The sequence below is a fragment of the Sciurus carolinensis genome, chromosome 3, assembly GCF_902686445.1.
Source record: "Sciurus carolinensis chromosome 3, mSciCar1.2, whole genome shotgun sequence".
NCBI classification, from domain to species: Eukaryota; Metazoa; Chordata; class Mammalia; order Rodentia; family Sciuridae; genus Sciurus; species Sciurus carolinensis.
In genome coordinates this window covers 71,596,583-71,620,090 of record NC_062215.1, presented here as the reverse complement: position 1 = coordinate 71,620,090, position 23,508 = coordinate 71,596,583, and the positions used below count along the sequence as shown (strand labels likewise).

The 23,508-nt window shown below is 46.0% G+C and overlaps 1 protein-coding gene across 2 annotated transcripts in view; it reads left to right on the top strand.

Annotated features, from left to right (window-relative positions):
* Nucleotides 1-10,121: 10,121 nt before the first annotated feature.
* Nucleotides 10,122-23,508, top strand: part of Myo7b (myosin VIIB) — a 65,791-nt gene continuing 52,404 nt past the window's right edge. For both annotated transcript variants that reach the window (XM_047547331.1, XM_047547330.1), the window contains exons 1-5: nucleotides 10,122-10,139; nucleotides 16,256-16,369; nucleotides 17,825-17,977; nucleotides 19,392-19,576; nucleotides 20,735-20,856. In XM_047547331.1, coding sequence (XP_047403287.1) covers nucleotides 10,122-10,139; nucleotides 16,256-16,369; nucleotides 17,825-17,977; nucleotides 19,392-19,576; nucleotides 20,735-20,856 — 592 coding nt within the window. The remainder of the gene's footprint in view (nucleotides 10,140-16,255; nucleotides 16,370-17,824; nucleotides 17,978-19,391; nucleotides 19,577-20,734; nucleotides 20,857-23,508) is intronic.

Sequence of the window (23,508 nt, the reverse complement as noted above, 5' to 3'; positions counted from 1 at the left end):
GTGGCCTCTTGGGATCAGAGCAGGTAGTTTCCCGTGAACTTTGAAGTTCCTCTCCTGACTCCCAGTCCTTGTCAAGGGTTGTTTGGTTGTAAGATACTGAAATGCTTTTGAGTCAACTCAACAGAAGTCGAGGCGGTTTGGAGGCTCCATGGAGCCCACCCGTAGGAGCTCAGGAAGCTCTTGGGCAGTGGGCTGTGGCAGCAACTCTGCCTCTCTCTGGGCCCACTTGGTCTCCACCTTTGTGCTTTGACTACTTTACCCTTTTCTCTCCCACCACCTCTTTATCTGTGTTCTGAGAAAAGGCCTATGGTCCTGGTAGCTGCCCTGGCTTGACCACAACTCTATCTAAAAGATGACAACTCATTCCACATCCCTACCTCTAGGGCCCAAGACCCTCCCAAGTATTGGGAAAGGAAAGGAACCTGACTGGTCAATTATGAGAACCCCAGAGACCTCTCTTCAACTAAGGAAAGAACTGTGACTGGGCAGGATCTCCCTATTATCCACCTGCCTTCATAAAAGGACTCCCTTATCTGTATAGCCACTCCCAGCGACTGCCTGCCCCTCAGTCTGGACCCTCCCAGAGCACACTGCCTGATGACTTCCCTTCAAAAGTGTGTGTTTTTGTCTCATAGTGCAAAGGCCCCTTCATTCAAGTCCCAGCCACAGTCAGCTCTCTGGTCCCAAGCATGCTCCTGCTCCCTGGCCTTTAGCTCTGTTATAAGACTTCCTGATTGCCCTAGGCATTTCCTTGTGTGTTTGCCCTTCAACACTGAACACAGAATATTTACATGACCAGTTGTCCAAGCAGTCCCCCAGTAGACTCCAACTGACTGTCCTGTAATTCAATTAGACTTTGACAATATCTATCAGAACTTAGAGTCAGATCCACGGGTTAAGGGCTGTTAGTCCTGCAAGATTGGCCCCACTTCAGATGCCAGTCACAAGTAGCAGATCATCTGTCATTGTACTTCTGACCAACAGGCTATAAATCAGAGGTTTTCATCACCTATTCCTCCTCCTCCTTAGGTCCCATTAAACTTGGGCTCACAGAACTCAGGAAAATGCTTACTTATATCTACCAGTTTATTATAAAGGATACTACCAAAAATACAGACGAACAAGTAGGTGAGTAGATGCAAAGGCAAGGTGTGGGAGAAGGGAAACAGAGAGTCCCATACCCTCTCTGGGAAGCACCTTCCAGGGACCTCCTTATGTTCAGCTATCTGGAAGCTAATAAATCTTCTTCAAGAATTTTGCCTTCTCAGAGGTCAGTAGGTGGGACTGACAGTTCCAACTCTACTCACATGGTCTTTCTGGTGACTGTCCCATTCTGTGACTGGGAATCCCAAACTAAGTCACTTCATTAGCCTAATCCCAAATGTTATCAAAGAGGCTCGAGATGAGCAACTAAAGACAATCCACCCACTCAGGAAATTCTAAGGGTTTTAGGAGCTCTGTGACATTAACCAGGGATGAAGACAAAATATATTTTTATATTATAATATAAAATAATATAATATAATATAATATAGCTCCCAATTAGCTCTTGGGTGCTTGGGAGCATAACCCCTACCCTGTGCTTACTTGGAGTTCCCGTGGCACCCAGAGAGCTGCTGATCCCCCCAGATTATCACCTGATTGACCCCCCTTCTGGCTTGGGGGGCCAGAAGCAGGTGTGCAGATTGCAGGCCCAGATGGCCTCCAGGGAAGCCAGCATCCACCCTTTTGCTGAAGAGCAAATCATTGTGAGGCCCTGCTGGCTGGGGCTGCGGGAGGCATGTGGGAGTGGAAGTGCCAAGAGTGGAGGACAAAGTCCTGTAATAAATTACGTGGGCCCAGAATGCTCTGCCATTTCCTCTTGGGACCTTCCACCTCTTCCTCTATTCCTTACTCTATGACACCCCTGAAACTTGGGTACTCTCCTTTCCTGGCTCTTTCAGTTTGCCCAGGGTGGAGGGCAGGGGAGTTCACTGACCCCAGTCCTGACAAGGTAAGCCCCCCCGTGGTGTGGACTTCCAGCTGGGGGAAAGGGAGGAGGGACTCAGCTCCCTGGAGGAGGGTCACTAGAAAGGAGTTGGGTTAAGAGGCACAGAACTGGAAGCAGGGTGTGGTAGAGGACTGGAAACCAGAAACTACAGGCAGGCGACTCAGTCCACTGGGCTTCAGAGCTGACCCTGGAAGGCTGAGGAGGAGGAGGAAGAGGAGAGGGGAGGGAGAGAGCAGAGCTAAAGCTGTACTGGCCCTCTGCTATAGGAGGGCAGACACGGGCACCGGGGGAACGGCCAGTGCTGGGCTGCCCCAGCTCACAGCCTCCTCACAGCTGGAAGACCTCACCTCAGAATCAAGGGGCACCAAGGTATTGATGGTTAGGCCCCAGCTGTGCCATAGTGATGACTCACTGCCTCCTCCCAGCACTGGTGGCATTGCCTCCATTTTATGGAGACAGAGACTGAGGACCAGAGAGTCAAGGTGCCCACAGGAAGACGCTGGATTCAACTCTGGAGTCTGAGCTTATCTGACTGATCCGTGTACCTTAGACAGTTGTGTTTAGCCACCTTTGAAAGGCCTGGGCCCTGGAGTGAGGCAAGACAATGTCTGCCTGTCTTCAAAGTTTTCTCAGATGGGGTGTTGGGTTGTTGAGGGAATTAGGTGGCTGAGGAGAGGGACAGCCCATGGCCTCACTCAAGCAGTCTTCCTTGAGCTGCCAGCCTAAGTGTGCCTCCCATTCCCATTTCACAGAGAAGGAATTTGAGACACAGAAGTCAGTAAGGACTGGCTTATGTCAGGCAGCTGGCAGGTGTGGGCCCCTATCCCAAATCCCCTAAATTGGGTACAGGTATTCCCCATGACAAAGCCACCCATTTAGTCTACTTCATAACAATGAACTTGAATTTCATTCTAATCCATAAGACTCCTGAACTCTGTCACCTGATTGACAGGCTAGTTCAGGATTTTAGTTTGAAAACTCAGTACGACTGGAACATGCACCTCCAGCAAATGGGTAAAGAACAACTCAGCTCAATAGCTTGTTGGGTACAAAGCTTTTCCCATTTCCCTGTACCTGTTGGATACCCAACCACCTGCCACTCAGGTGAAACCTCGCAGAGATCTTCCGCAGGCATTTGCCTTCAGGCCTCCTGTGCCCTCTTCTCAGTGTGGGGCTCTTCAGTGAGCTGACACACAGAAAGGGGCATCCCCCTGTTACTTCTGTGCATTTATAAAGAGCTCTGCATTTTATGGCTCTTGTTTCTCCATGTTTACTCTGCTCAAGGAGAAAGAGCAGGAATGGTGTTACACTTTCACAGAAAAGGATGTCGCAGTCCTTAGGCAAAATGACTTGCCCAAGGTCACCATGAGCTCCTTGAGGGCATAGGCTGGGTCTCCTCAGGATTTTTCCATCCCCTGCAGCCACTCAGGGCTCAGCAGAGAACAGGCACTCTACACGTGCACACCAAGGGAATAAATGGAGTAGTCAGTACACAGTGAAGCTGGGGGTGATTTCTGATCTAATGTCATTTTAGACTCTTTTGTGTCCCTTCAGTTAATCAGGCTGCTTAAATCCTGTTCCTTCACCGCCAGCTGTGATGTGGGACTATGCAGAGAAAAAGTGACCAGTATATACCAGAGGCACAGAATTTAGGGCAACAAGAGGTCAGAGGAGGAAAAGAATCATGGAGCTGAGGACAGGCAGAAGAGGGGAAGGGACCTACCAGGTTATATAGGAATTTATGGCTCCGTGGTGGCCAGGGGAGAGGAGGTGATGTTCCAGGCAAAGAAAATGTCATCCACAAAGATACAGAGAAAAGAAAGGACTGGTCCAGCTTGGGCATTGTTGGCGGGAATCACATGCAGGAGCAGGGGAGTGACAGGACGTGCTCTATTGCTGTCTTAGTCCATTTTCTGTTGTTAAAAACACAATACTACATATTGGGTAAGTTATGAAGAAAAGAGGTTTATTGGGGTTCATGATTCTGGTCCAAGGTTGGGGGACTGCATTTGGTGATGGCCTTCTTCCTGGCAGAGTCCTGAGGTGGTACAGGGCCTCACATGGCAGCAAGAGACAGGGAGTGTGTGTATGTACTCTCTGGTCTTTCCCTCTTCTTTTTTTTTTTTTTTTTTTTTTTTTGGTACCGGGGATTGAACCCAGGGGCACTTAATCACTGGGCCACATCCCCAGTCCTTTTTTGTATTTTACTTAGAGACGGGGTCTCGCAGAGTTGCTAAGTACCTCACTAATCTGCTTAGGCTGGCTTAGAACTCGCAATCCTTCTGGCTCAGCCTCCCCAGTCACTGGGATTATAGGCTTGCAACACTGCGACTGGCTTTCCCTCTTCTTATAGAGTCACAAGGATTCAATCATGGGGCCTCTGCCTTGATGACCTCACTTAATCTTAATCACTTCCCAAAGACTTTATCTCCAAACACCATCGATGGATTAGGTTTCTACCCTCTTAATACCTCACAAGAAGGTTTAAATTTCAACATGCCTTTTGGGGGGGACAAACCATATTCAAACCATTGCAATGAATTTCCGTGATGATAGGAATATTCTCTACTGCCCCAAACCATAACCACGAGTTGCACAGGGCTATTAAGTACTTGAAGTGTGACTGGTAAAAGTGAGAAGCTCAATTTCAACTAAAATTAAATTTAAATAGACACATGTTGTTACTATATTGGAAGGTTCAGGCCTACAGGGTCTTGGGTGAATTCCTTAGTTTTGCCAAACCTCAATTTTTCCAAGTATGGAAGAGTATAGACAATAATTATATACCACACATAATTGTCATTGAAGAAACCATTGTATGTGCAACTTTTGACTCAGTAACTGTCCAACAAATGGTCTAATGATTAGAATGTAACTCAGCCCTTCATTTCATGGGCTGCCCTGTCTCCAAGGCTGACCACTTACCCTCTCTGGGACCCATGTGGGGTCATCGACCAGCCTGGGTCAGCCCTGAATGCAGATGGCTTGGTCACATCTCTATCAACTGCTTACTTCCCCCTGGTGGTGGCCCTTCCAGACTGTGCCAGCCTTTGCTCTGCTTGGGTGAGGCTTCCAGGCCTGGTACCCTTGGCTCTGGCGCCGTGGGGAATGGGTAGCCAGCTGGTATAGAATAACTTCCAAGGTTTACTCATCTCTTACTCAGCCTCACATGTCCTTTCTTCTGCCCAAAGAACACTTGCAACCCGTTGGTGAGCAAAGCATTGTAAGTCCTCCAATGTAGGTACCCTTTTAGGGCTGGCATCCCATAGGTAAGAGACACAGTTGGTTTTTCTTCTTGGACCCCAGGTTTCTCATCTTTGAGGTGGGATATCTCCAAGAAAGTACAAGGCTCCTGTGCAATTTAAATGAGAGAATCTGGGCAGAGTGTTCTGCACACCACCTAGCACACTGCTCTAGCACACAACCTCCTTCCTCCCCCTCCTAGTCCAGCAACACTCTGATCTTCTCCCCAGCTCTACCTCCCTACTTGTCTTTGGCATTTTCTTCCCCACTTCTCCGATATTCCAGTGAAGTGTCACCCTGGAAATGTGTGTTAGTAGTGTTGCTTCAGATCACTAGCAGTTATCTGTGGAGGACTTTGAGAACCGGCAACTTACCTTCTCCCCTCAGGGGATGATCATGCCATTCTGGTTCCTGAGATTAGGTAGGACACTGACTCCCAAGGTCTCAGTCACATAAACCTCTTATGGCTTGATAATGGACTTGGGATAGAAAGAAGGCATATCACACTCAAAAGGCAAAGCTTTCAAATACACCAGTGCTTCCCCTTAGGATCAATGCTTCACCTGCCTTCCCAGGAAAGTCTGTCCATCCATCCATACATACATTCATCTACCCACCAATCTTCCAGACCATCCATGCATCCATCCACCCTCCCACCCTTTCATTTATCGACTCATTCATCCATCCATCTACCCATTCACTGACCCTCCTACGGTTCGTCTATCCATTTATCCATCCATCCACCCATCCATTTATCCATCCACCCATCCATTCCTCCATCCCTCCATCTTCCCATCTATCCACCAACCCATCCATACATTCATTCATCCATCCATTCATTCAGCAAGCTTGTTTTGAATCACTTCCATGAGTAAGGCAGAGTCTAGTTCTCAGGTTTCTCATAGGTGTCAGGGAGACATACACAATAATGTATAAAAGCAGGGTTGAGTGCTGAGGCAGAAAATGGCAGCTTCTCTGTGTGAGGATGACTGTAAATGAGTGTGGGTACATGAGTGCATGTGTCTTCACACACACACTTCACACACACACACACACATTTCTGAAGGTCAAAGGGAGGTGCAGCCCATGAGAGCACCCTGGCTCCTGTCTTTAGGGGAGTAGGACACAACCCCTGACAGTATTCAGCTCTAGATTTGGGACCTTACAAGGTGAGAGAAGAGTCAGTTAAAGGGAAGTGACACTATTCTCAAGACAGGGAGGGGCCAGGGGATCCACATCATGTGTGCTCATTGTCTTTTATTTTTGTGTTCCATTGATGGGTATCATATGACCACTTTTTCCCAAAAGAGAGTTAAGGCAGGGTACAGGCTAACTGGGAATAGAGATGAAGCTAAGAAACAGGTTGTCTAGGGGAGAAATGGAAGGGCCAAGGGGTCTCGATGAAATGAGAGAGCAGCTGTTTAGGGAGTGAGCTGGCGCTGGGGAGGGGGACAGGCCAGCAGTGGCAGTGCTGCTGTTCTGGGCTACTGGAAGACCAGGAGGAGCTGCAGGGGAGTGGAGTCTGGGGTCAGAAGAGCAGCAGTCTGGAGTATGTGACAGGCCATGCCCTGGGTTCTGGCAGGACCAGCATGGGACATCTAGGAGGCAGAGCCTGGTGTTTGGAGGTCAGATGCTATGGCAGGGGGCAGGGGGAGAAGGAAGACAGCAACTGAGCTGGGAACTATGGGTGGACCTTAAGTTTCTGCTTGGTGTGAAGAAGGCAGGAGCAGGAAACAATGAACAGCCAGAGGCAAGGTCATGCCCTCTTTGTCTTTCTTTCCACACCTCCCTGAGACATATGACATAGAAACAGGGACCAGTCTTAACTCAGAAGAGCTGCCTAGGAACCAGGATTCAGCGAAGGTCTTTTTCACATTTACTGGGGATTGAACCCCAGGGGCACCTTAACACTGAGCCACATTCCCAGCCCTTTTTATTTTAAATTTTGAGCCAGGGTGTCTCAAAGTTGTTGAGGGCCTCACTAAGTTGCTGAAGCTGGATTATACTTGCAATCCTCCTGCCTCAGCCTCCTATGTGGATGGGATTACAGATGTGAGCCACATACCCAGCTCTTCTCTGCATTTTTTTAATTTATTTTTTATTATTGTATACAAATGGGATACATGTTGTTTCTCTATTTGTACATGGAGTCAAGGCATACCATTTGTGTAATCATAAATTTACATAGGGTAATGTTGTTTGATTCATTATTTTTTTCCCTTCCTCCCCACCCCTCCCACCCCTCTTTTCCCTCTACACAGTCCTTCCTTCCTCCATTCTTACCACCCTCCTTATCCCTAACCCTAAACCTAACCCTAACCCTAACACTAACCCCTCCCACCCCCATTATATGTCCTCATCCGCTTATCAGCGAGATCATTTGTCCTTTAGTTTTTTGAGATTGGCTTATCTCACTTAGCATGATATTTTCCAATTTCATCCATTTGCCTGCAAATGCCATAATTTTATCATTCTTCATTGCGGAGTAATATTCCATTGTATATATATGCCACAGTTTCTTTATCCATTCATCAACTGAAGTGCATCTAGGTTGGTTCCACAATCTGGCTATGGTGAATTGAGCAGCAATGAACATTGATGTGGCTGTATCTCTGTAGTATGCTGATTTTAAGTCCTTTGGGTATAGGCCAAGGAGTGGGATAGCTGGGTCAAATGGTGGTTCCATTCCAAGCTTTCTGAGGAATCTCCATACTGCTTTCCAGAGTGGCTGCACTAATTTGCAACCCCACCAGCAATGTGTGAGTGTACCTTTTCCCCCACATCCTCGCCAACACCTATTGTTGCTTGTGTTCTTGATAATCGCCATTCTAATTGGGGTGAGATGAAATCTTAGGGTAGTTTTGATTTGCATTTCTCTTATTACTAGAGATGCTGAACATTTTTTCATATATCTGTTGATTGCTTGTACATCTTCTTCTGTGAAGTGTCTGTTCATTTCCTTAGCCCATTTGTTGATTGGATTATTTGTATTCTTGGTGTAGAGTTTTTTTGAGTTCTTTATAGATTCTGGAAATTAGCGCTCTATCTGAAGTATGAGTGGCAAAGATTTTTCTCCCACTCTGTAGGCTCTCTCTTCACATTACTGAGAGTTTCCTTTGCTGAGAGAAAGCTTTTAAGTTTGAATCTATCCCAGTTGTTGATTCTTCTCTGCATTTTGACAGACTTTTACTCTTTCCCAAAGCAGAGGATGTAGGGTAAATAGGCTGAATTTTGAAGTTGGGGAGAAGACTCTGTTTCTTTGCTTACTAGTTGTATTAGTCAGCTTTTCATCTCTGTGACCAAAATACCTGATAAGAACAACTTAGTGGAGGGAAAATTTATTTTGGTTCACGGTTTCAGAGGTTTAGTCCATGGTTGGCTGACTCCATTGCTCTGGGTCTGAGATGAGGCAGAACATCATGGCAGGAAGGCATGGTGGAGGGAATCTGCTCAGCTTATGACACTTGGGAAGGAGAGAGAGAGAGAGAGAGAGAGAGAGAGAGAGAGAGAGAGAGAGAGAGAGAAAGAGACAGAGACAGAGAGAGAGGCGGGGATAGATACATGGTCCAAGGCCACATCCCCTATGACAGCCATATTTTACCTACCTAAAAGTATTACCTAGTAGTTCATTCAAATTATTAATTGATTAACACATTAGTAGGTTACAGCCCTAATCAGTGTCTAAAAGTCCCATGTCTGAACCTTGCTGCACTGAGGACCACAGGTTTTGGGGGAACATTTTTCTATTCAAACCATAATGTCAGTTGAACAGCTTTGATAAAGTCTCAGCATTTCTTGGCCTCTATGTTCCTGTAAATTGGGGATGAAGGCATCTATTCTCAGAGCTGGCCCTGCTGCTGCATCCTCATCATCCATCAAAGCCACCATCAAGCTGGGCACAGTGGCTCACATATGTAATCCTAGCAGCTCAGAAGGCTGAGAAAGGAGGATTGTGAGTTCAAAGCCAGCTTCAGCAACTTAGTGAGGCCCTAAGCAACTCAGGAGACCCTGTTTCTAAATAAAATATAAAAAAGGTCTGGGGATGTGGCTCCATGGTTAAGTACCTGGGTTCAATCCCAGTACAAAAATAAATTTAAAAAATAAATAAATAAAACCACCATCAAAATAATGTCCAGGGGCTTCATGTGCCTCTTCATTGGACATGTATTGACTTAAGTTTGGGGCTGTGACAGGTGCAGGAGACAGGACAATGAACACCACAGACCCAGTACCCGCCTCACGCTGCTAAGTTTGAGGAAGGGACAATGCCAGTGACCAGTCAGGTTGAGGCTCTGAGTACACTGCCACCTGCTGGCTGCTAATCAGGCCTGCCCATCTGCTCCCAAAACACCTGGAGCAGCCAGGTGCCAGGACAGGTTTGAAATGAGGCAGATCTAAGCTCACTTCCCAGCTGTGTGCTCATTAACTGAGTCACCTTTCTTTTGTTGTGTCCCGTGTGAAAAATGGGGAGACGCCCACATTCTGGGGTGCTTTGAGGCTTACGTGTATGTGACATGCCTATTCCTCTGGTGGCTACTTAGCTGAGCACCTGCTCAGCTAATGTGTGGCGATGACTGGTTGTCACAGATATCCAACCAGACAACAGACAGGGACCCCTCTCCCTGTCAAGTTCACAGTTGAGTACAAAATAGTTGTTCAATAAAGATGCAGGACGATAAAGAGGCTAAAAGAGCATCATCTTGCACCTGGATGGGACTGTGACTCATGTATTCATTTGTTCAGAGCCATTTAATGATCCAGACACTTTGGGACCCATTGATGAACATGCACAGCCCCTGACCTCTAGGGGTTCCACATCAGGGTAACATGACATACTGACCTTCTGCTTTCTCTCTACATATAGGCTGTGTGGAGCTATTGACCCAGGATGTCGGTGTTCAGGCTGGTAAGAATTGCATTTATTCAATCTAGGGATTATTTGTGGAAGTTACCCAAGGTTGAGTTGAATCACTTCCAAAGAATGAAGAAGAAAGGCAAGAGATCTAGAAGGAAAAATACCACAGATAAGGAGTTTGAGGAACAAGATAGAGTCTATTGTCTAAAGACAATAGTTTTCTTTAGAAAACTTGCAGCCACATGCACAGTAATCCTTCTTACATTTAGGGCTTAAAAATGGATTTCAAATTTGTTGTCTCATTATGGCACTATAGGGATTTCACCTAGGGAAAACAGGTGACATATAACTGTGGAACAGGGAACAGGGTGGGAATCAGACCCTGGGTCAAGTTGCCACGTTGGATTTTAGCAAATATCTGTGCTTCAGTGACCAAGAGGTGACTCTGCCTGTAGGAAACAGGTAAACTTTTCATTTACTCTTGAATCAACAAACACTAAGAAATTTCCCTTATTGGGAGTTAGGAAAGGCCTTCAGACTACCTGAAATGGAGTGTGTATGGCAGGGAGAAGCTGGGAGGCTGGGCCCCCAAACCAACCTGGGCATCTTTCCCTGCTCTCCAGATTTCCACCCCTGCCTCTGCCCCACAAAACCCAGAACAATGCTGCAAAGTCCTTGTTGATAAGAAAATGCACCCACAGTTCTCCCACACACATGGAAGCCATTCTCCCCGGGTGCTGGATCCACACTGCTCGGAGGGGGCCCATCACCATGCAAGAGCCCTGGGCTCCTAGGACTGGACCCTGGCAGCTTCTTACCTACTAATGGGCAGCTAGAGTTGGTGGTTATTGTTTTTCAATTAGAGAATAGAGTTGATGCTGTTTTAGTCTGTGATTCAACCATTAATTCTTGTAGTCTAAAACTTCAAGTTGCAAAGGGCTTTTGGTTACTGCATTGCAGACAAGGCAAGCACTCTACCAACTGAGCTATATCCCCGGCCCCCATGTGATTTTTAAAATTTATTTATTTATTTATTTATTTATATATTTATGTGGTGCTGAGGATGAAACTCAGTGCCTCACATGTGCTAGGAAAGCACTCCACCACTGAACCACAACCCCAGTCCTACCATGTGATTTTTGATACATGTCTACATTGTGTAATGTTCAAATCATTGAACACCTTGTGTTAGTCAGCTTTTCATTTCTTTTTTTTTTTTTTTTGAAGGTTTTTTTTTTCAGTTATAGATGGACACAATACTTTTATTTTATTTATTTATTTTTACATGGTGCTCAGGTTCAAACCCAGGACCTCACACGTGCTAGGCAAGTGCTTTGCCACTGAGTTACAACTCCAGTCCCCAGCTTTTCATTTCTGCGATCAAAACATCTCACAAGAACAACTTAGAGGAGGAAAGGTTTATTTTGGCTCACAGTTTCAGAGGCTCAGTTGGCTCCAAAGCAGAAACATCATGGTAGACGGGCATGGTAGAGAAAAATGCTTAGCTGATGGCAGCCAGGAAGGAGAGAGAGAGAGAGAGGAAGAGGATGGGGGAGGGAGAGAGAGAGACATAGGAAAGAGACATGGGGCAAGATAAACCCTTCCCCCTTCCAGGGCACACCCCCAGTGACCTACTTCCTTCAGATAAGTACTACCTCCTTGTGGACTATCCAGCTATCAATGGATTACTAATTTGCTAATGTAGTCAGAGCTCTCAGGATTTGGTCATCCCCTAAAAGCCCCACCTCTGAACCTTGCTACACTGGAGACCATGCTTTTAACACATGAAATTTAGGGGACATTCCAGATCTAAATCATAACACAAGGCAAAGCCAAAACTATTTACAAAGGAATGTGCCATGACAGGCATTAGCTGGAATGTCTCCCAAATAACACAGAAGTTAGTCTTTGTGACTAACTTCAAGCAGAGTTTGGAAAGATACCTCCTGAGGCCATATTGTTCACAATTAAGCCTGCAGGCTCCCTCTGTCTTCTAAGATTCCAAGTTCTTTGAGGGGAGGGTAGTCATCTTATTCATCAAGGAATTCTTAGAGGCCCAAGTGGTGGCTAAATAAAAGGCAGAATCAGGTGAGATTACTATGGATATACCGTCTACCAGGGTCCACTCTGTTCTGGAAACTACTCTGCTCCTTATCTGTATAACACTCCATTTTTACAATAGACCTTTCAAAGGATGAGGAAATTAAAGGTCAGAGAGGTTGTGACTTTCCTGAGACCACACAACTCAAGGAATGTAGTGTAATGTGTGTCAACTTTCCATTACTGTAACAAATACTCAAGATAATCAACTTATAAGTAGAAAAAAGTTTATTTTGTCTCATAGTTTTGGAGGTTTCAGTGCATGGTTGTTTGGGCTCATTGCTTTTGGGCCTGTGGTGTGAGACAGCACATTATGATGGGAAGCACATGGTGGAGCAAAGCCACTCACCTTGTGGCTTAGAATCAAAGGAGATGAGAAAGGACTAGAGACCCATTATCCCCTTTAAAGGACACACTGTCAATGACCAAAGATCCCCCACCAGGTTCCACCACTTAAAGATCCCACTATCTCCCAATAGCACCAAACTGGGATCTAAGCTTCCAACACATGGACATGTTGGGATCATTCAGAATCCAAGCAATAGCAGGTAGTGGTTAAAACTCAGGTCTGTCTGACTTCAAAGAGACTGGGGGACTTAAACAACAGACATGTTCTCACAGTACAAGCAATCCATTCCTTAGCACGTAGGGAAGAGATCTAATGAATGAGCACCCAGGTCAGGGAGGATTTCTAGGAGAAACAGGGCACCAGTCATCGGTCCCTGCAGATGGGAGGGGCCCCAAATCTACTGATGGAACTGCACTGGGGCTGACACCCTAGGTACCACTGTTGGAGAGTCCTTGATGACTCCACTGCAAGGCACCAAGCCACCTCTAGCTCATCTCTCCTACTGGGTGAAGAGTACTGTGGCAGGTGGGCACACAGTGGCTGGGCACGGTGCACTGCCGGTGCCAGTGAGTGGGCCAAAGAGCTGCCCAGCTCAGGAGATATCAGTGTGAAGGCACCTGAGAACCAGGTCTCCTGAGAGTGGACTTTCAGAACTTTGGTTTCCATGTAGTAATTTCCATCTCGGACTAGTGTTCCCACTTCCTCTGCATGCTGAGCTCTGCTGCAGCAGGAACAGTGGCCAGTCTTCAGGTGTTTCTTGCACGGAAAGCAACACAGGCTATGGAGGTCCCTACTTCTGAAACTCAGCCTCTGTTCCTTGCACCTCTTCATACACTTCTACTTTTTTTGCAGTTGACAGCTCCTGCTTTTCCTCCTTCTTGCCCATTCTTCCCATGATTCAGTTGCTTTTGAACAGGCATTTTTTTAATGCCCATGGAGTTTAGGAAGAAGTTCTGTTTTCTACCCCTTGGCTTCCCACTTATTTCCCAGGTGACCTCTGGCCAAATGGCAAGTCAATCACTCCTTACCTTGCAAAATTCATTCTCCAGTTCTTTTAGTTAGTCTTCCAGCCTCTGTTGGGCTGACACCTCATCACTGGGCCTACACTGGAAATGGTTTTCATCTCTGGTTAGTGTCAATTTTGCTGTGAGATGCTCATCATACATCTTTGACTCAAATTCTCTCACTTTGGTGACTGGTCAACTGTTTTCACTGCACAATGCCAACATTCACACTGAAATTTCAACCTCATTCTAAAAGAGCTTGTCTTCAGTCTCTGAGGGTTCGGATGTGATTTAATTAACTTAAAACAGTGTGTTGTTCCTGCTGTCTTCTGCATCCTGTAGCAAGTGCTCCTTGAAATTTCTTTTAATTTAGCTATTATTATTATTATTATTAATGTTGTTGTTATTTGCCATACTAGGGATTAAACCCAGGCCCACTCTACCACTGAGCTACAGTCCTAGCCCTTTTTATTTTGTTTTTAAATTTTGAGACAGGGTCTCGCTAAGTTCCCCAGGCTGGTTTCTAATTCCCAATTCTCCTGCCCCAGCCTCCCTGGTTGCTGGGATTACAGGTGTATGCCACCGAGGCTGGCTAACTTTTATTTTTATAAAGTTGTGTAGGCACACTGCTTACAAGAGTCAGTGCCCCACTTCCTCTTCCCTAGAAATGATCACCATCAACCCCTCTAGTTGATCCCTTCTACTTTTCCCTCTGTCTGTAAAGAGGTTACAGTGCTACTTGATATTTGGGTTCTCGGTATTATCTATCATTGGCTTCCCTCTGAGTACAAAGGACTTGGATCCTCAGCCCTACTCCCCAGTGCTCATGTGCCTACTCTGTCTCTGCAACCTCTCTGTACTACAGCTGCGTGGTGTGTTTTCATAGTGGGTTGCCTGTTGCTTCGTTCTTTTTGATAAAGATGACTTTGGCTATTTTTGTGTGTGTGGTTGCATACAATTTTTAGGATTGCTTTTTCTTTTTCTGTGAAAATGTCATTGGTATTTAATAGGGATTACATTGAATCTGTACTAGAGTTGATTTTTATTTGCCCTGGACCAGTTTATATTTTCCCTGGTACAAGATCTTTTTTTTGTTTGTTTGTTTTGTTTTCTCTTGGTACTTGGTATGTGTCGTCTGTTTATAGATCCAAGGTTTTTTTAAATTCTGGAAAGTTGTCTTGAATTGTATCTTTATTAATTTTGCTGCTTTTTCCCCCCTCTCTAGTTTTCTTCTCCGGATACTCTATATTTTTGCCTGTCTTCTCTGTATCTGTCCTTCTCTTCCTAATTCTATTTTTTAAAATTTCCTTGTCATTTTGCTCACTTTTCTCCTTCCTGTCTTTAGGATTCTTGTCATAATTTTGAGGTTGGTCCATATTCTCCTGTTTTTTTTTTTTTTTTCCTTCTATTTCAGTTTGATCATTTCTTTTCCTTCATTTCTTTCTTGAACTCTACCAACTTATATACTTATATACCTCATTCTCAGTTGTCTTGCCATCTTGTTCCTGAGCTCTTTTAGCTCTGATGTGCACTCTGGTCCATTTTAATAAAAGATGGTGACATACTTGGTTTTTACTTTCTACTGCTCTTGCAGGTTTTTGTTTCTGTTTTTCTTCTTCTTTGAATGCTCCTTTCCTCCCTTGGGTTTCAGTATCTTTGTAGTAGACCTGTGCTGTCTGCTTTTGGTTTACTCTCCTTGGAGTGAGATGAACTTCTTGAACCAGAAAGCTCATGTGGGGTGGATGCCATGTTGCAGGCTAGCAGAAACCTTGCATTTGAGTTTTTAGTCTGTACCACTCCCAACCAATGGATTTGGGTACTGTCGGACTCTTCACAGAGCAAAGCTTCCCTTTCCCACCTCACAGAGAGACTTTCTGCAAATATGGCCTCTCATTTCTTAGAGCTAAACCAGGCCAGGAAAGCTCCCATTGCCACCTCTTGCCCTTTCTCTGCTGATGCAATGAGATGTGCTGCAATTGAAGTAGTTAGATGTGGAGAAATGAACTTTTCTGATTCTTTCTGGAAATTGCAGATAGGGACCTCTTTTCAACTTTCTTCTTCATCTTCTGGCACCTCTCCTACCTGCCCAATGGCTCATCCATCTCCTACTTCCACTGAAAATTGTGTTTTGTTTCTCTTTCTCATTCTCCTAATTGCTTGCTGGAGATTTCTGAAAGGACACAAGTGAGAAGTTCACCTCTTGTCATTTTCATTTGCTCCAAACCATTCTACCTCACTACCTTCATATATAGTAGCTGACTTTGGTTATTGTTGTTTTTCTCTATGATGGGCTCTGTGAGGAAGCTCGAGCTCCTGTCTTTAGTGGACTTACTGTCCCAGGTAGGGTAGAGACAAAGCAAGTAGCTGTATAGTGTTTGGTATCTGCCATAGTGAGCAGTATGGATGACACATGCTCAGAGGAGACTGGGAAAGGGAAAGGAGGAGGGGCACGAGAAGGAGGGTAAAGAGGGAGGGAGGGAGAGAGAGTGGGGGAGAGAAGAAGGGAGAGGGGAGAAAGGGAAGAGAAGAAGAAGGGGAAGAGGAGGGTAGAGGGGGAGGGAGGGAGGGAGAGGGAGGAAGGGAGAAAGAGAGGAGAGACAGAGCCACCTAGGAGCTCTAAGTGGAAAGGGCAGACAGCCCCAGGACGGATAAGCCTCCAGTGGGAAGGGGAAGAGAAGCAGGGATCAGACCACTGTTTTCTCTCTGCCCTCCAGGGTGACCATGTGTGGCTGGACCCTCCTTCTACCAACAAGACTGAAGTGGCCATCGGGGGCATCATCAAAGAAACAAAGCCAGGCAAGGTCTTGGTCGAGGATGACGAGGGCAAGGTCAGTGTTGGGGGGCTTTGCCCTGGGCCCCCTGTGCCCACCCACCAGGGCCCTGGAGTCTGCTGCCTCTGCTGCTCCCCAACATCAGGGGTTCAGAAGCCCAAGATCTCTGTGGCAGGACAGACTACAGAGGAGTCCTGCCCTGGAGAACATTATGTGTCCTTCTTGGGGAATGTTTCAAGAGTTGCATTCTAGGGAAACTAGGAGAATACCAAAGGGCAGGAAAGAGGGAGGAAGGGCAGTGGAGGCGGGGAGGGCTGAAAGCTGGTGTACAGAGTGAAGGGAGCTGGAGGGAAAGGTGGGTGAGAAACCTGTGGAGGTGAAGGAAGAGCAAAAACGCAGAGGTGAGGGTTGGAGCTCAGGGTGACCTGACTGGAAGCTCACCCCCCCACCCCCTCCAGGCAGGGGCAGTTGGTAGCAGAGAGGCGAGGCTAGGTTTGCAAGGCAAGCATTCAGCTGGTCACCTCAGTCCTAACTGCCCAGCCCAGATGGGCTCCATGGTAAGGTGCCTGGAGACATGGCCCAAAGGAGAAACTTCTAGACTGGGGCCTAGAAGCTCCAGATTATGGAAGCCATATGGAACAATAATACCTTCCATTTGCATAATGCTGTATGGTTTTTCAAAAACACCTTTACTGCTGGGTATGGTGGTGCACACCTAAAATCTCAGTGACTCAGAGTTTGAGGCAGGAGGAGAATCACAAGCTCCAGGCCAGCTGAAACAATTTAGCAAGACCCTGTCTCAAAATTAAAAATAAAGAAAATGACTGGGGATATAGCTTAGTGGTAGGGCACCCCTGGGTTCAATCCCCAGTACCACACACACACACACACACTCACACATACACACATAAAAAGTCATTTTTAAAAATTAGCAATTGTTCTATATTAGCCAATATATAAAAAAGAAAATGCATCATAACCAAATGGAGTTTACCCTAAAAATTTTCTGCAACATTTGAAAATAAATCAGTATAAGTCACCAAATCAACAGACTAAATAAGAAAAAATATATAATTGTCTTAATAGATGCAGAAAAAGCATTTGACAAAATTCAACATCCATTTGTGATTAAAAACACACACATACACACACACACTTTTATTTGTACTTACTGCAACAATGGTGAGGCCCCAGATGCAAGCTGACCTCAAATCTAACTTGTAGCTACCAACTCCTTCATTCCAGTCTAAGATTTGGCCCTAGCCCAGCTACTCATAGACCCCAGGTCCTTGATACATGCTGACCAAAGTCACAGTTGGACCTGATTTTGTCACAGGCATTCCTTGACCTAAACCACAGACTGACCCTGGCCAGAGACTGGCCACTTGCCCCAGGTCAGCTGATCTGTGACCACATGAGTCACCTTGTGCCTGGGAATGTGGAGAAGTAGGGTGCTGGGGGCTGGTGCACATCAAGGCTGCCCCTCAGGGGAGTGTGTGCCCATTGTTCCAGGAACACTGGATCCGAGCAGAGGACTTTGGTGCTCTTAGCCCCATGCACCCCACCTCGGCTGAGGGTGTAGATGACATGATCCGCCTGGGGGACCTGAACGAGGCAGGCATGGTGCACAACCTCCTGATCCGCTACCAGCAACACAAGATCTATGTGAGTCTCCCTACCCTATGTCCATCTGGGAGCCTCTCACAGTGGGGAGAGTGGTTCACGAGGGGATCTGGAGCCAGACACCACTCCCCATGTCCTCACTGTATGAGGTGGCTGTGTACCCAACCTTTCTCAATCTCTGCTCCCAATCCAAAAGCAGCAGGGATCATACCCTTGAGGAGAGGAAGCTGGTGTGTGCTGACAGCACAGTGCCTGGCACACAGCAGGAGCCCTTTCCTCTGTCTGTGGCTGAGTAAGAACCTGCTCTGACAGGTCAGGAGGACGCTGAAGGACAATGGGATGAGCATAGCCTCTGTTCCCACCCCCCAATTCGTAGGCATGTTGCAAATAGGGTTATCTGACAGAGGATTTCTGCCCTCCTGAGAGTGACATCCAGGACTCCTGTGTCCCCACCCACCAGTTGAGAAGGGCTATGTAGGCAGATGTGGGCCCTACTACCAAACCTGGCAGTGGATAGAGGTTTGCCCAGCCCTAAAACACTCATCCAAGTTTCCCAGGAAAGATGGCATTCCAAAATTGACATCATGTCCCACTGGGGTTTTCTGGATTCTTCCACAGTGGGTAAGATTGGGAGAAGTCACTGTCACTGGGCCCCTTTGCATGGTCTGGAGAGGTGGCTAGTTTGGCTCTGACTGTTGTCCCTCAGTGCTGCTGGGAGAAGTCTGAGAGTAAGCTGGAGACCCTGAATAGAGGGAAAACTGGAACTGGAGGGGGAAAGAAGGAGCCCCCGAGGGAGGGGCCAGGCAGGGCACCCTGCTTCTGCTCTGAGTAATGTGGATCAGAGCTCCTGAGGCTGACAACAACAATAAGATACACTGAACATCCTCATCCTCTTCAAAGTGCTCATGCACGTATCCTTCATCTGGTCCTCATCACCTTGAAGGCAGAGGATAATTCTGTGTCTTGTGGTGGAGGCTTTCCCTGCTCACCCCCCTAGCAGTTGGACCTAGTTGGGGGCTCCCAATGAGCAGGTGATCCTGAACTGCGTTCCCCAGGATCGGGACTTGTCCCTGAGACCTTGAGTACACAGAATGTGTTGGGATCAATGAGGGCTATAGCCATTGACCAGCCTTTACAGAGTCCCCTGCAGGCGGTAGGTAGAACCTCATTTTATACATTCAGCCCATTTTTATTGAGCCCCTAATAAGCACCAGGCAGGGTGCTAAACATTTCATCTTATTTTGAACCTGTCCCCTGGAAGCTCACATTCTTGGTGGACACCCCAGCCTCTCTGAGCAGCTAAGAGTCTTCCTTCCTTGCCCAGAATCAAACCCTACTTTCCCCCTAGAGTCAGCTGTCCTGATAACCCTCAAGGGGTGGCACCCACGGCCAAGGCCAGGGTCAAGTAGCTATTCCCTGGGCAGAGACACTAACCACCTCCTGCTCCCTTCCCCAGACATACACAGGCTCCATCCTGGTGGCCGTGAACCCATTCCAGGTGCTGCCCCTGTACACCCTGGAACAGATGCAGCTCTACTATGGCCGCCACGTAGGTGAGCTGCCCCCACATGTCTTCGCCATTGCCAACAGCTGCTACTTCAACATGAAGAAGAACAAGAGGGACCAGTGCTGTGTAATCAGGTAGGACTCGGGGCCCCCATGTTTCTGGAGGGCAGAGGGGTCAGTCATTGCCCAAATATCCTGCAAAGGCCCCTTTCCCTAAAGTATGTGTGACCAATATGCTTTTGAGACTAGGGCGATTTAGAGCCTCTCTTCTCCTCTCTTCTCTCTTCTCTCTTCTCTCTTCTCTCTCTCTTCTCTCTTCTCTCTTCTCTCTTCTCTCTTCTCTTCTCTCTCTCTCTCTCTCTCTCTCTCTCTCTCTCTCTCTCTCTCAGCACTGGGGATTGAACCCAGGGGTGCTTAACCACTGAGTCACATCCCCAGCCCTTTTAAAATTTTGTGTAGGGGTTCTTCTAATTCAAATGCAAATACCCCTCTTAAGGGCACACAGTCACCTAGAACTCTCCCAGGATACGTCCCTCCTTTCAGAACCTGGCTTTTCACTGTATCATCAGGGCCTGGGTGGTTCCAGCCTTCAGTAAATGTTTCTTGAGGCAAGAAGAAAGGTGGAATGGCTGCTTTAGAAATGGGCCCAGATGGACTGGGAGTATATAGTTCAGTTTGTAGAGTGCTTGCCTGTCAAGCACAAGGCCCCTGGGTTCAATCCTCAGCACCACAAAAAAAAAAAAAAAAAAAAAAAAAAAAAAAGAGTTATAGGCAGGGAAGCAAAATTGGCCAGAGGTTGAGGCTGGGTAAAGGGATTGAGAGAGTTCACCCTGTAAACTTCAAAGTGTAGGAATTCTGCCTGGGGGTCTTGCAAAAAAGCAGATTTGGATTCAGCAAGGCTGGGTGGAAGGAGGCTGTTTGTCTTTCTGACTAAGTGACAGATGCTTCCGGCCTGTGTGCTACACTTTCATTAGCAAGTAATTGAGCCCACTTATTCATTCATCTGTATTTATGGGGCACTGTGCCAGGTGGTTCTGGAATGAGCCAGATCTGACTGTGCCAAGGAGTTTGCAGCCAAGCAGTGAAAAAAGACAAACACATCAAAAACTTTTTCAACATACATAGTCTGAGGACCACAGGCAGGGCCCATGCTGTGAGATCTCTGCATGAAGAAAAGGTGTCCTTGTTAGATGGGACCAGGAAGCAGGCCTGGGGTGGATATGCAGGAGAGTTGAGAGGTGTTGAAAAAATGTTTTTTCTGTGGACTCATATCCTTGCCCATTCCCTTGGCAGTGGTGAGTCTGGGGCTGGGAAGACAGAGACCACCAAACTCATCTTGCAGTTCCTGGCCACTGTTAGTGGCCAGCATTCCTGGATTGAGCAGCAGGTCCTGGAGGCCAATCCCATTCTGGAAGGTAAGCGGTCACCCCTGGGGACTTGCCCTCCTCTCCCAGCCCCTAAGATGGGAGACTTCCTTCAGGGGATGACTATAGGGAAAGATGGGATAAGTCATAAACCTCTAGGCTGAAGTGTGGGGCTCCCAGGCAGCACAAAAGGGGTTGACTGATGACTTTATAAGTTTACATTATGTGTATTTTACACAGGAAGTATTCCTCCTAAAAGGGGCTACAAGATTAAATCAATTTGGGAAATATCAGCTGTGTCCATGTAGGTCTCCTGAGAAGAAGTTGCTGGACTACATATAGTTAGAATTGCAAGGGATTTATTCAGGGGGTAGCCCTTGCAGAGGATAAATTTGGAGGAAGTAGGAGTAGGCGGGGCAAGGCTTCAGACTGAGATGCTGATTGGATACTTCAGACAGGAAAGAGGACAAGAAGGAGAATTGGGTGAGGAGATGTTTGGGCTGGATACGTCTCACACACTTGGTTTAAGGTTCTGCTGCCACAATTTTGAAATTCATACTTTTAGCAAGAGGCCCCACAGTTTCATTTTGCAGCAGGCCCACAAAGCTTTGTCAAACCACCGAGGGCCTCTGGATCAAACTGCTCCTTAGAGTAGTTCTGTATTAGATGCCAGTGTCACCCAGGTTCAGTCCCTGGTGAGGGTGACTCAAGAAATCTGTGACCTCATTCCCAAAGCTGTCAACTGCTGTACAGCACAGTCTCTCATTTCTTTATGACTGAGATAGGTTTTACATACAATAAAAATTCACTTTTTTCAATGTACGATTTTATGATTTTTAATAGACTCACCCATTCCTGTAATCCCCCCATCATAATTATATTATAGAATATTTCTGTCACCCTCCAAAATTTCCCACAAGTCTCCTTGTGTTAATCTATCTTTCCAGCCCCAGTCCCTGGAAACCATGAATTTGTTTTTTTTTCCCTCCTGAAGTTTTGTCTTTCCCAGAATGTCAAAGAAGTGAAATCATTCAATCTGTAGATTTTCAGTGATTACACTAGTGTACACTGGCGATTCTCGTTAGTGTAATGCATTTGGGATTCTTTCATGTTATTTTCCTCTATCCACAACTCATTCCTTTTTTTTTTATTTTTTTTTGGTGCCGGGGATTGAACTCAGGGGCACTCAACCACTGAGCCACATTCCCAGCCCCAGTACCACTGCACCCAGCCAACTCATTCCTTTTTAATGTTGAGTAGAATTCCATTGTGTGGAGCCACCAGCAGTTTTTCTGTTCACCAACTGATGGGTACCTAGGTGGTTTATAGATTTTAGGAATTATGAATAGAACTTCTATAAACACACACAGGTTTTTGTGTGAACATTTTTTTCTCTTGGATAAATATGCAAGAGTGTAACAGTTGACTCAAATAATCAGTGAGTCTTGCAACTTGGTCAGAAACTGTCAAAATGGTTGTACCATTTTGCTTTCCCACCAGCAGAGTATGAGAGTTCATGTTGTCCTCGCTGGCACCTAGCGTGGTCAAGGAGATCACCGCTCTGATGTGTGCTGTGAGGTACCCACTGCGGCTATACTCCCATTTCCCCAGTGACTAATGATGTCGAGCATCTTTTAGGGGCTTAATTCCCTCTGTATATCTTCTCTGGTGAAGTATCTGTTCGATTCTTTGGCCTATTTTTAAAAATTGGTTTATTTCCTCATCAATGAGTTATTTGTCTTTTGAATCTCTTAATGATGTCATTTGCGGGACAGATGTTTTAAATTTTGATGAAGTTTCATTTATCATTTTGTTCTTTAATGCATTATGCTTTTGATGTAGGATCTAAGGAATCTTTGCCTAAATCCAGGATTTTCTCTTAGTTTTTTCTAGGTGTTCATACTTTTAAGTCTTAGATTTAGGTTTATGATCCAGTTTTAGCTAACTTTTTTCAATGGAGCAAGATACAAGTTGCCTCTTTTCTCTTTTTCCCCCTTTTCTTCCCTCCCTCTTTTTGTGTGTGAATAGTAAATGTTCCAGGTCTATTTGTTGATGACTGATTTTCTCCATTGACTTGCCTTTGCACCTTTGTCTAAAATCAATTGACATCTCTGGGTCTATTCCTCTTTGCTCTGTTTGTTCTATTACTCTCTGTCTAACCTTTACCAAAACCATACTGTCTTGATTTCTGTAACTATGTGGGAAGTTTTGCAGACAGGTAGCATGTGTCCTCCAATTTTGTTTTGTTTTTCAAATTGGGATATTCTAGGTCCTTTGCTTTTCCATATACAAGTTAAAATCAGCTTGCCAACTTTTCTTTTTTTGTGTGGTGCTGGGGACTGAACCCAGGTCCTTGTGCTTGACAGGCAAGCACTCTACAAATTGAGCTATATCCCCAGTCCCAGCTTGCAACTTTTACTAAATATTTCTGTATCAGATTCTTTTTTGAGGAGATACCTGACCAGTCCCCTGTGACAGCAACTCTGGGTTCAATACATTAAATAAATTTCATAACTGGCTCTTTTCAGAGGCTTTGCTGTACTTTTGGATTCACAGAGAGAAGGGAGTGTGTGTGTGTCGGGGGAGAGAGAGAGAGAGAGAGTTTTATTCCTAAACCAGTTTCACTAAGGAACACTTTTCTTCATCAGATGGTGGTATTTTCAGACTGCATCCAGCCCATTACAGTCTTTTAGAACAAATAAA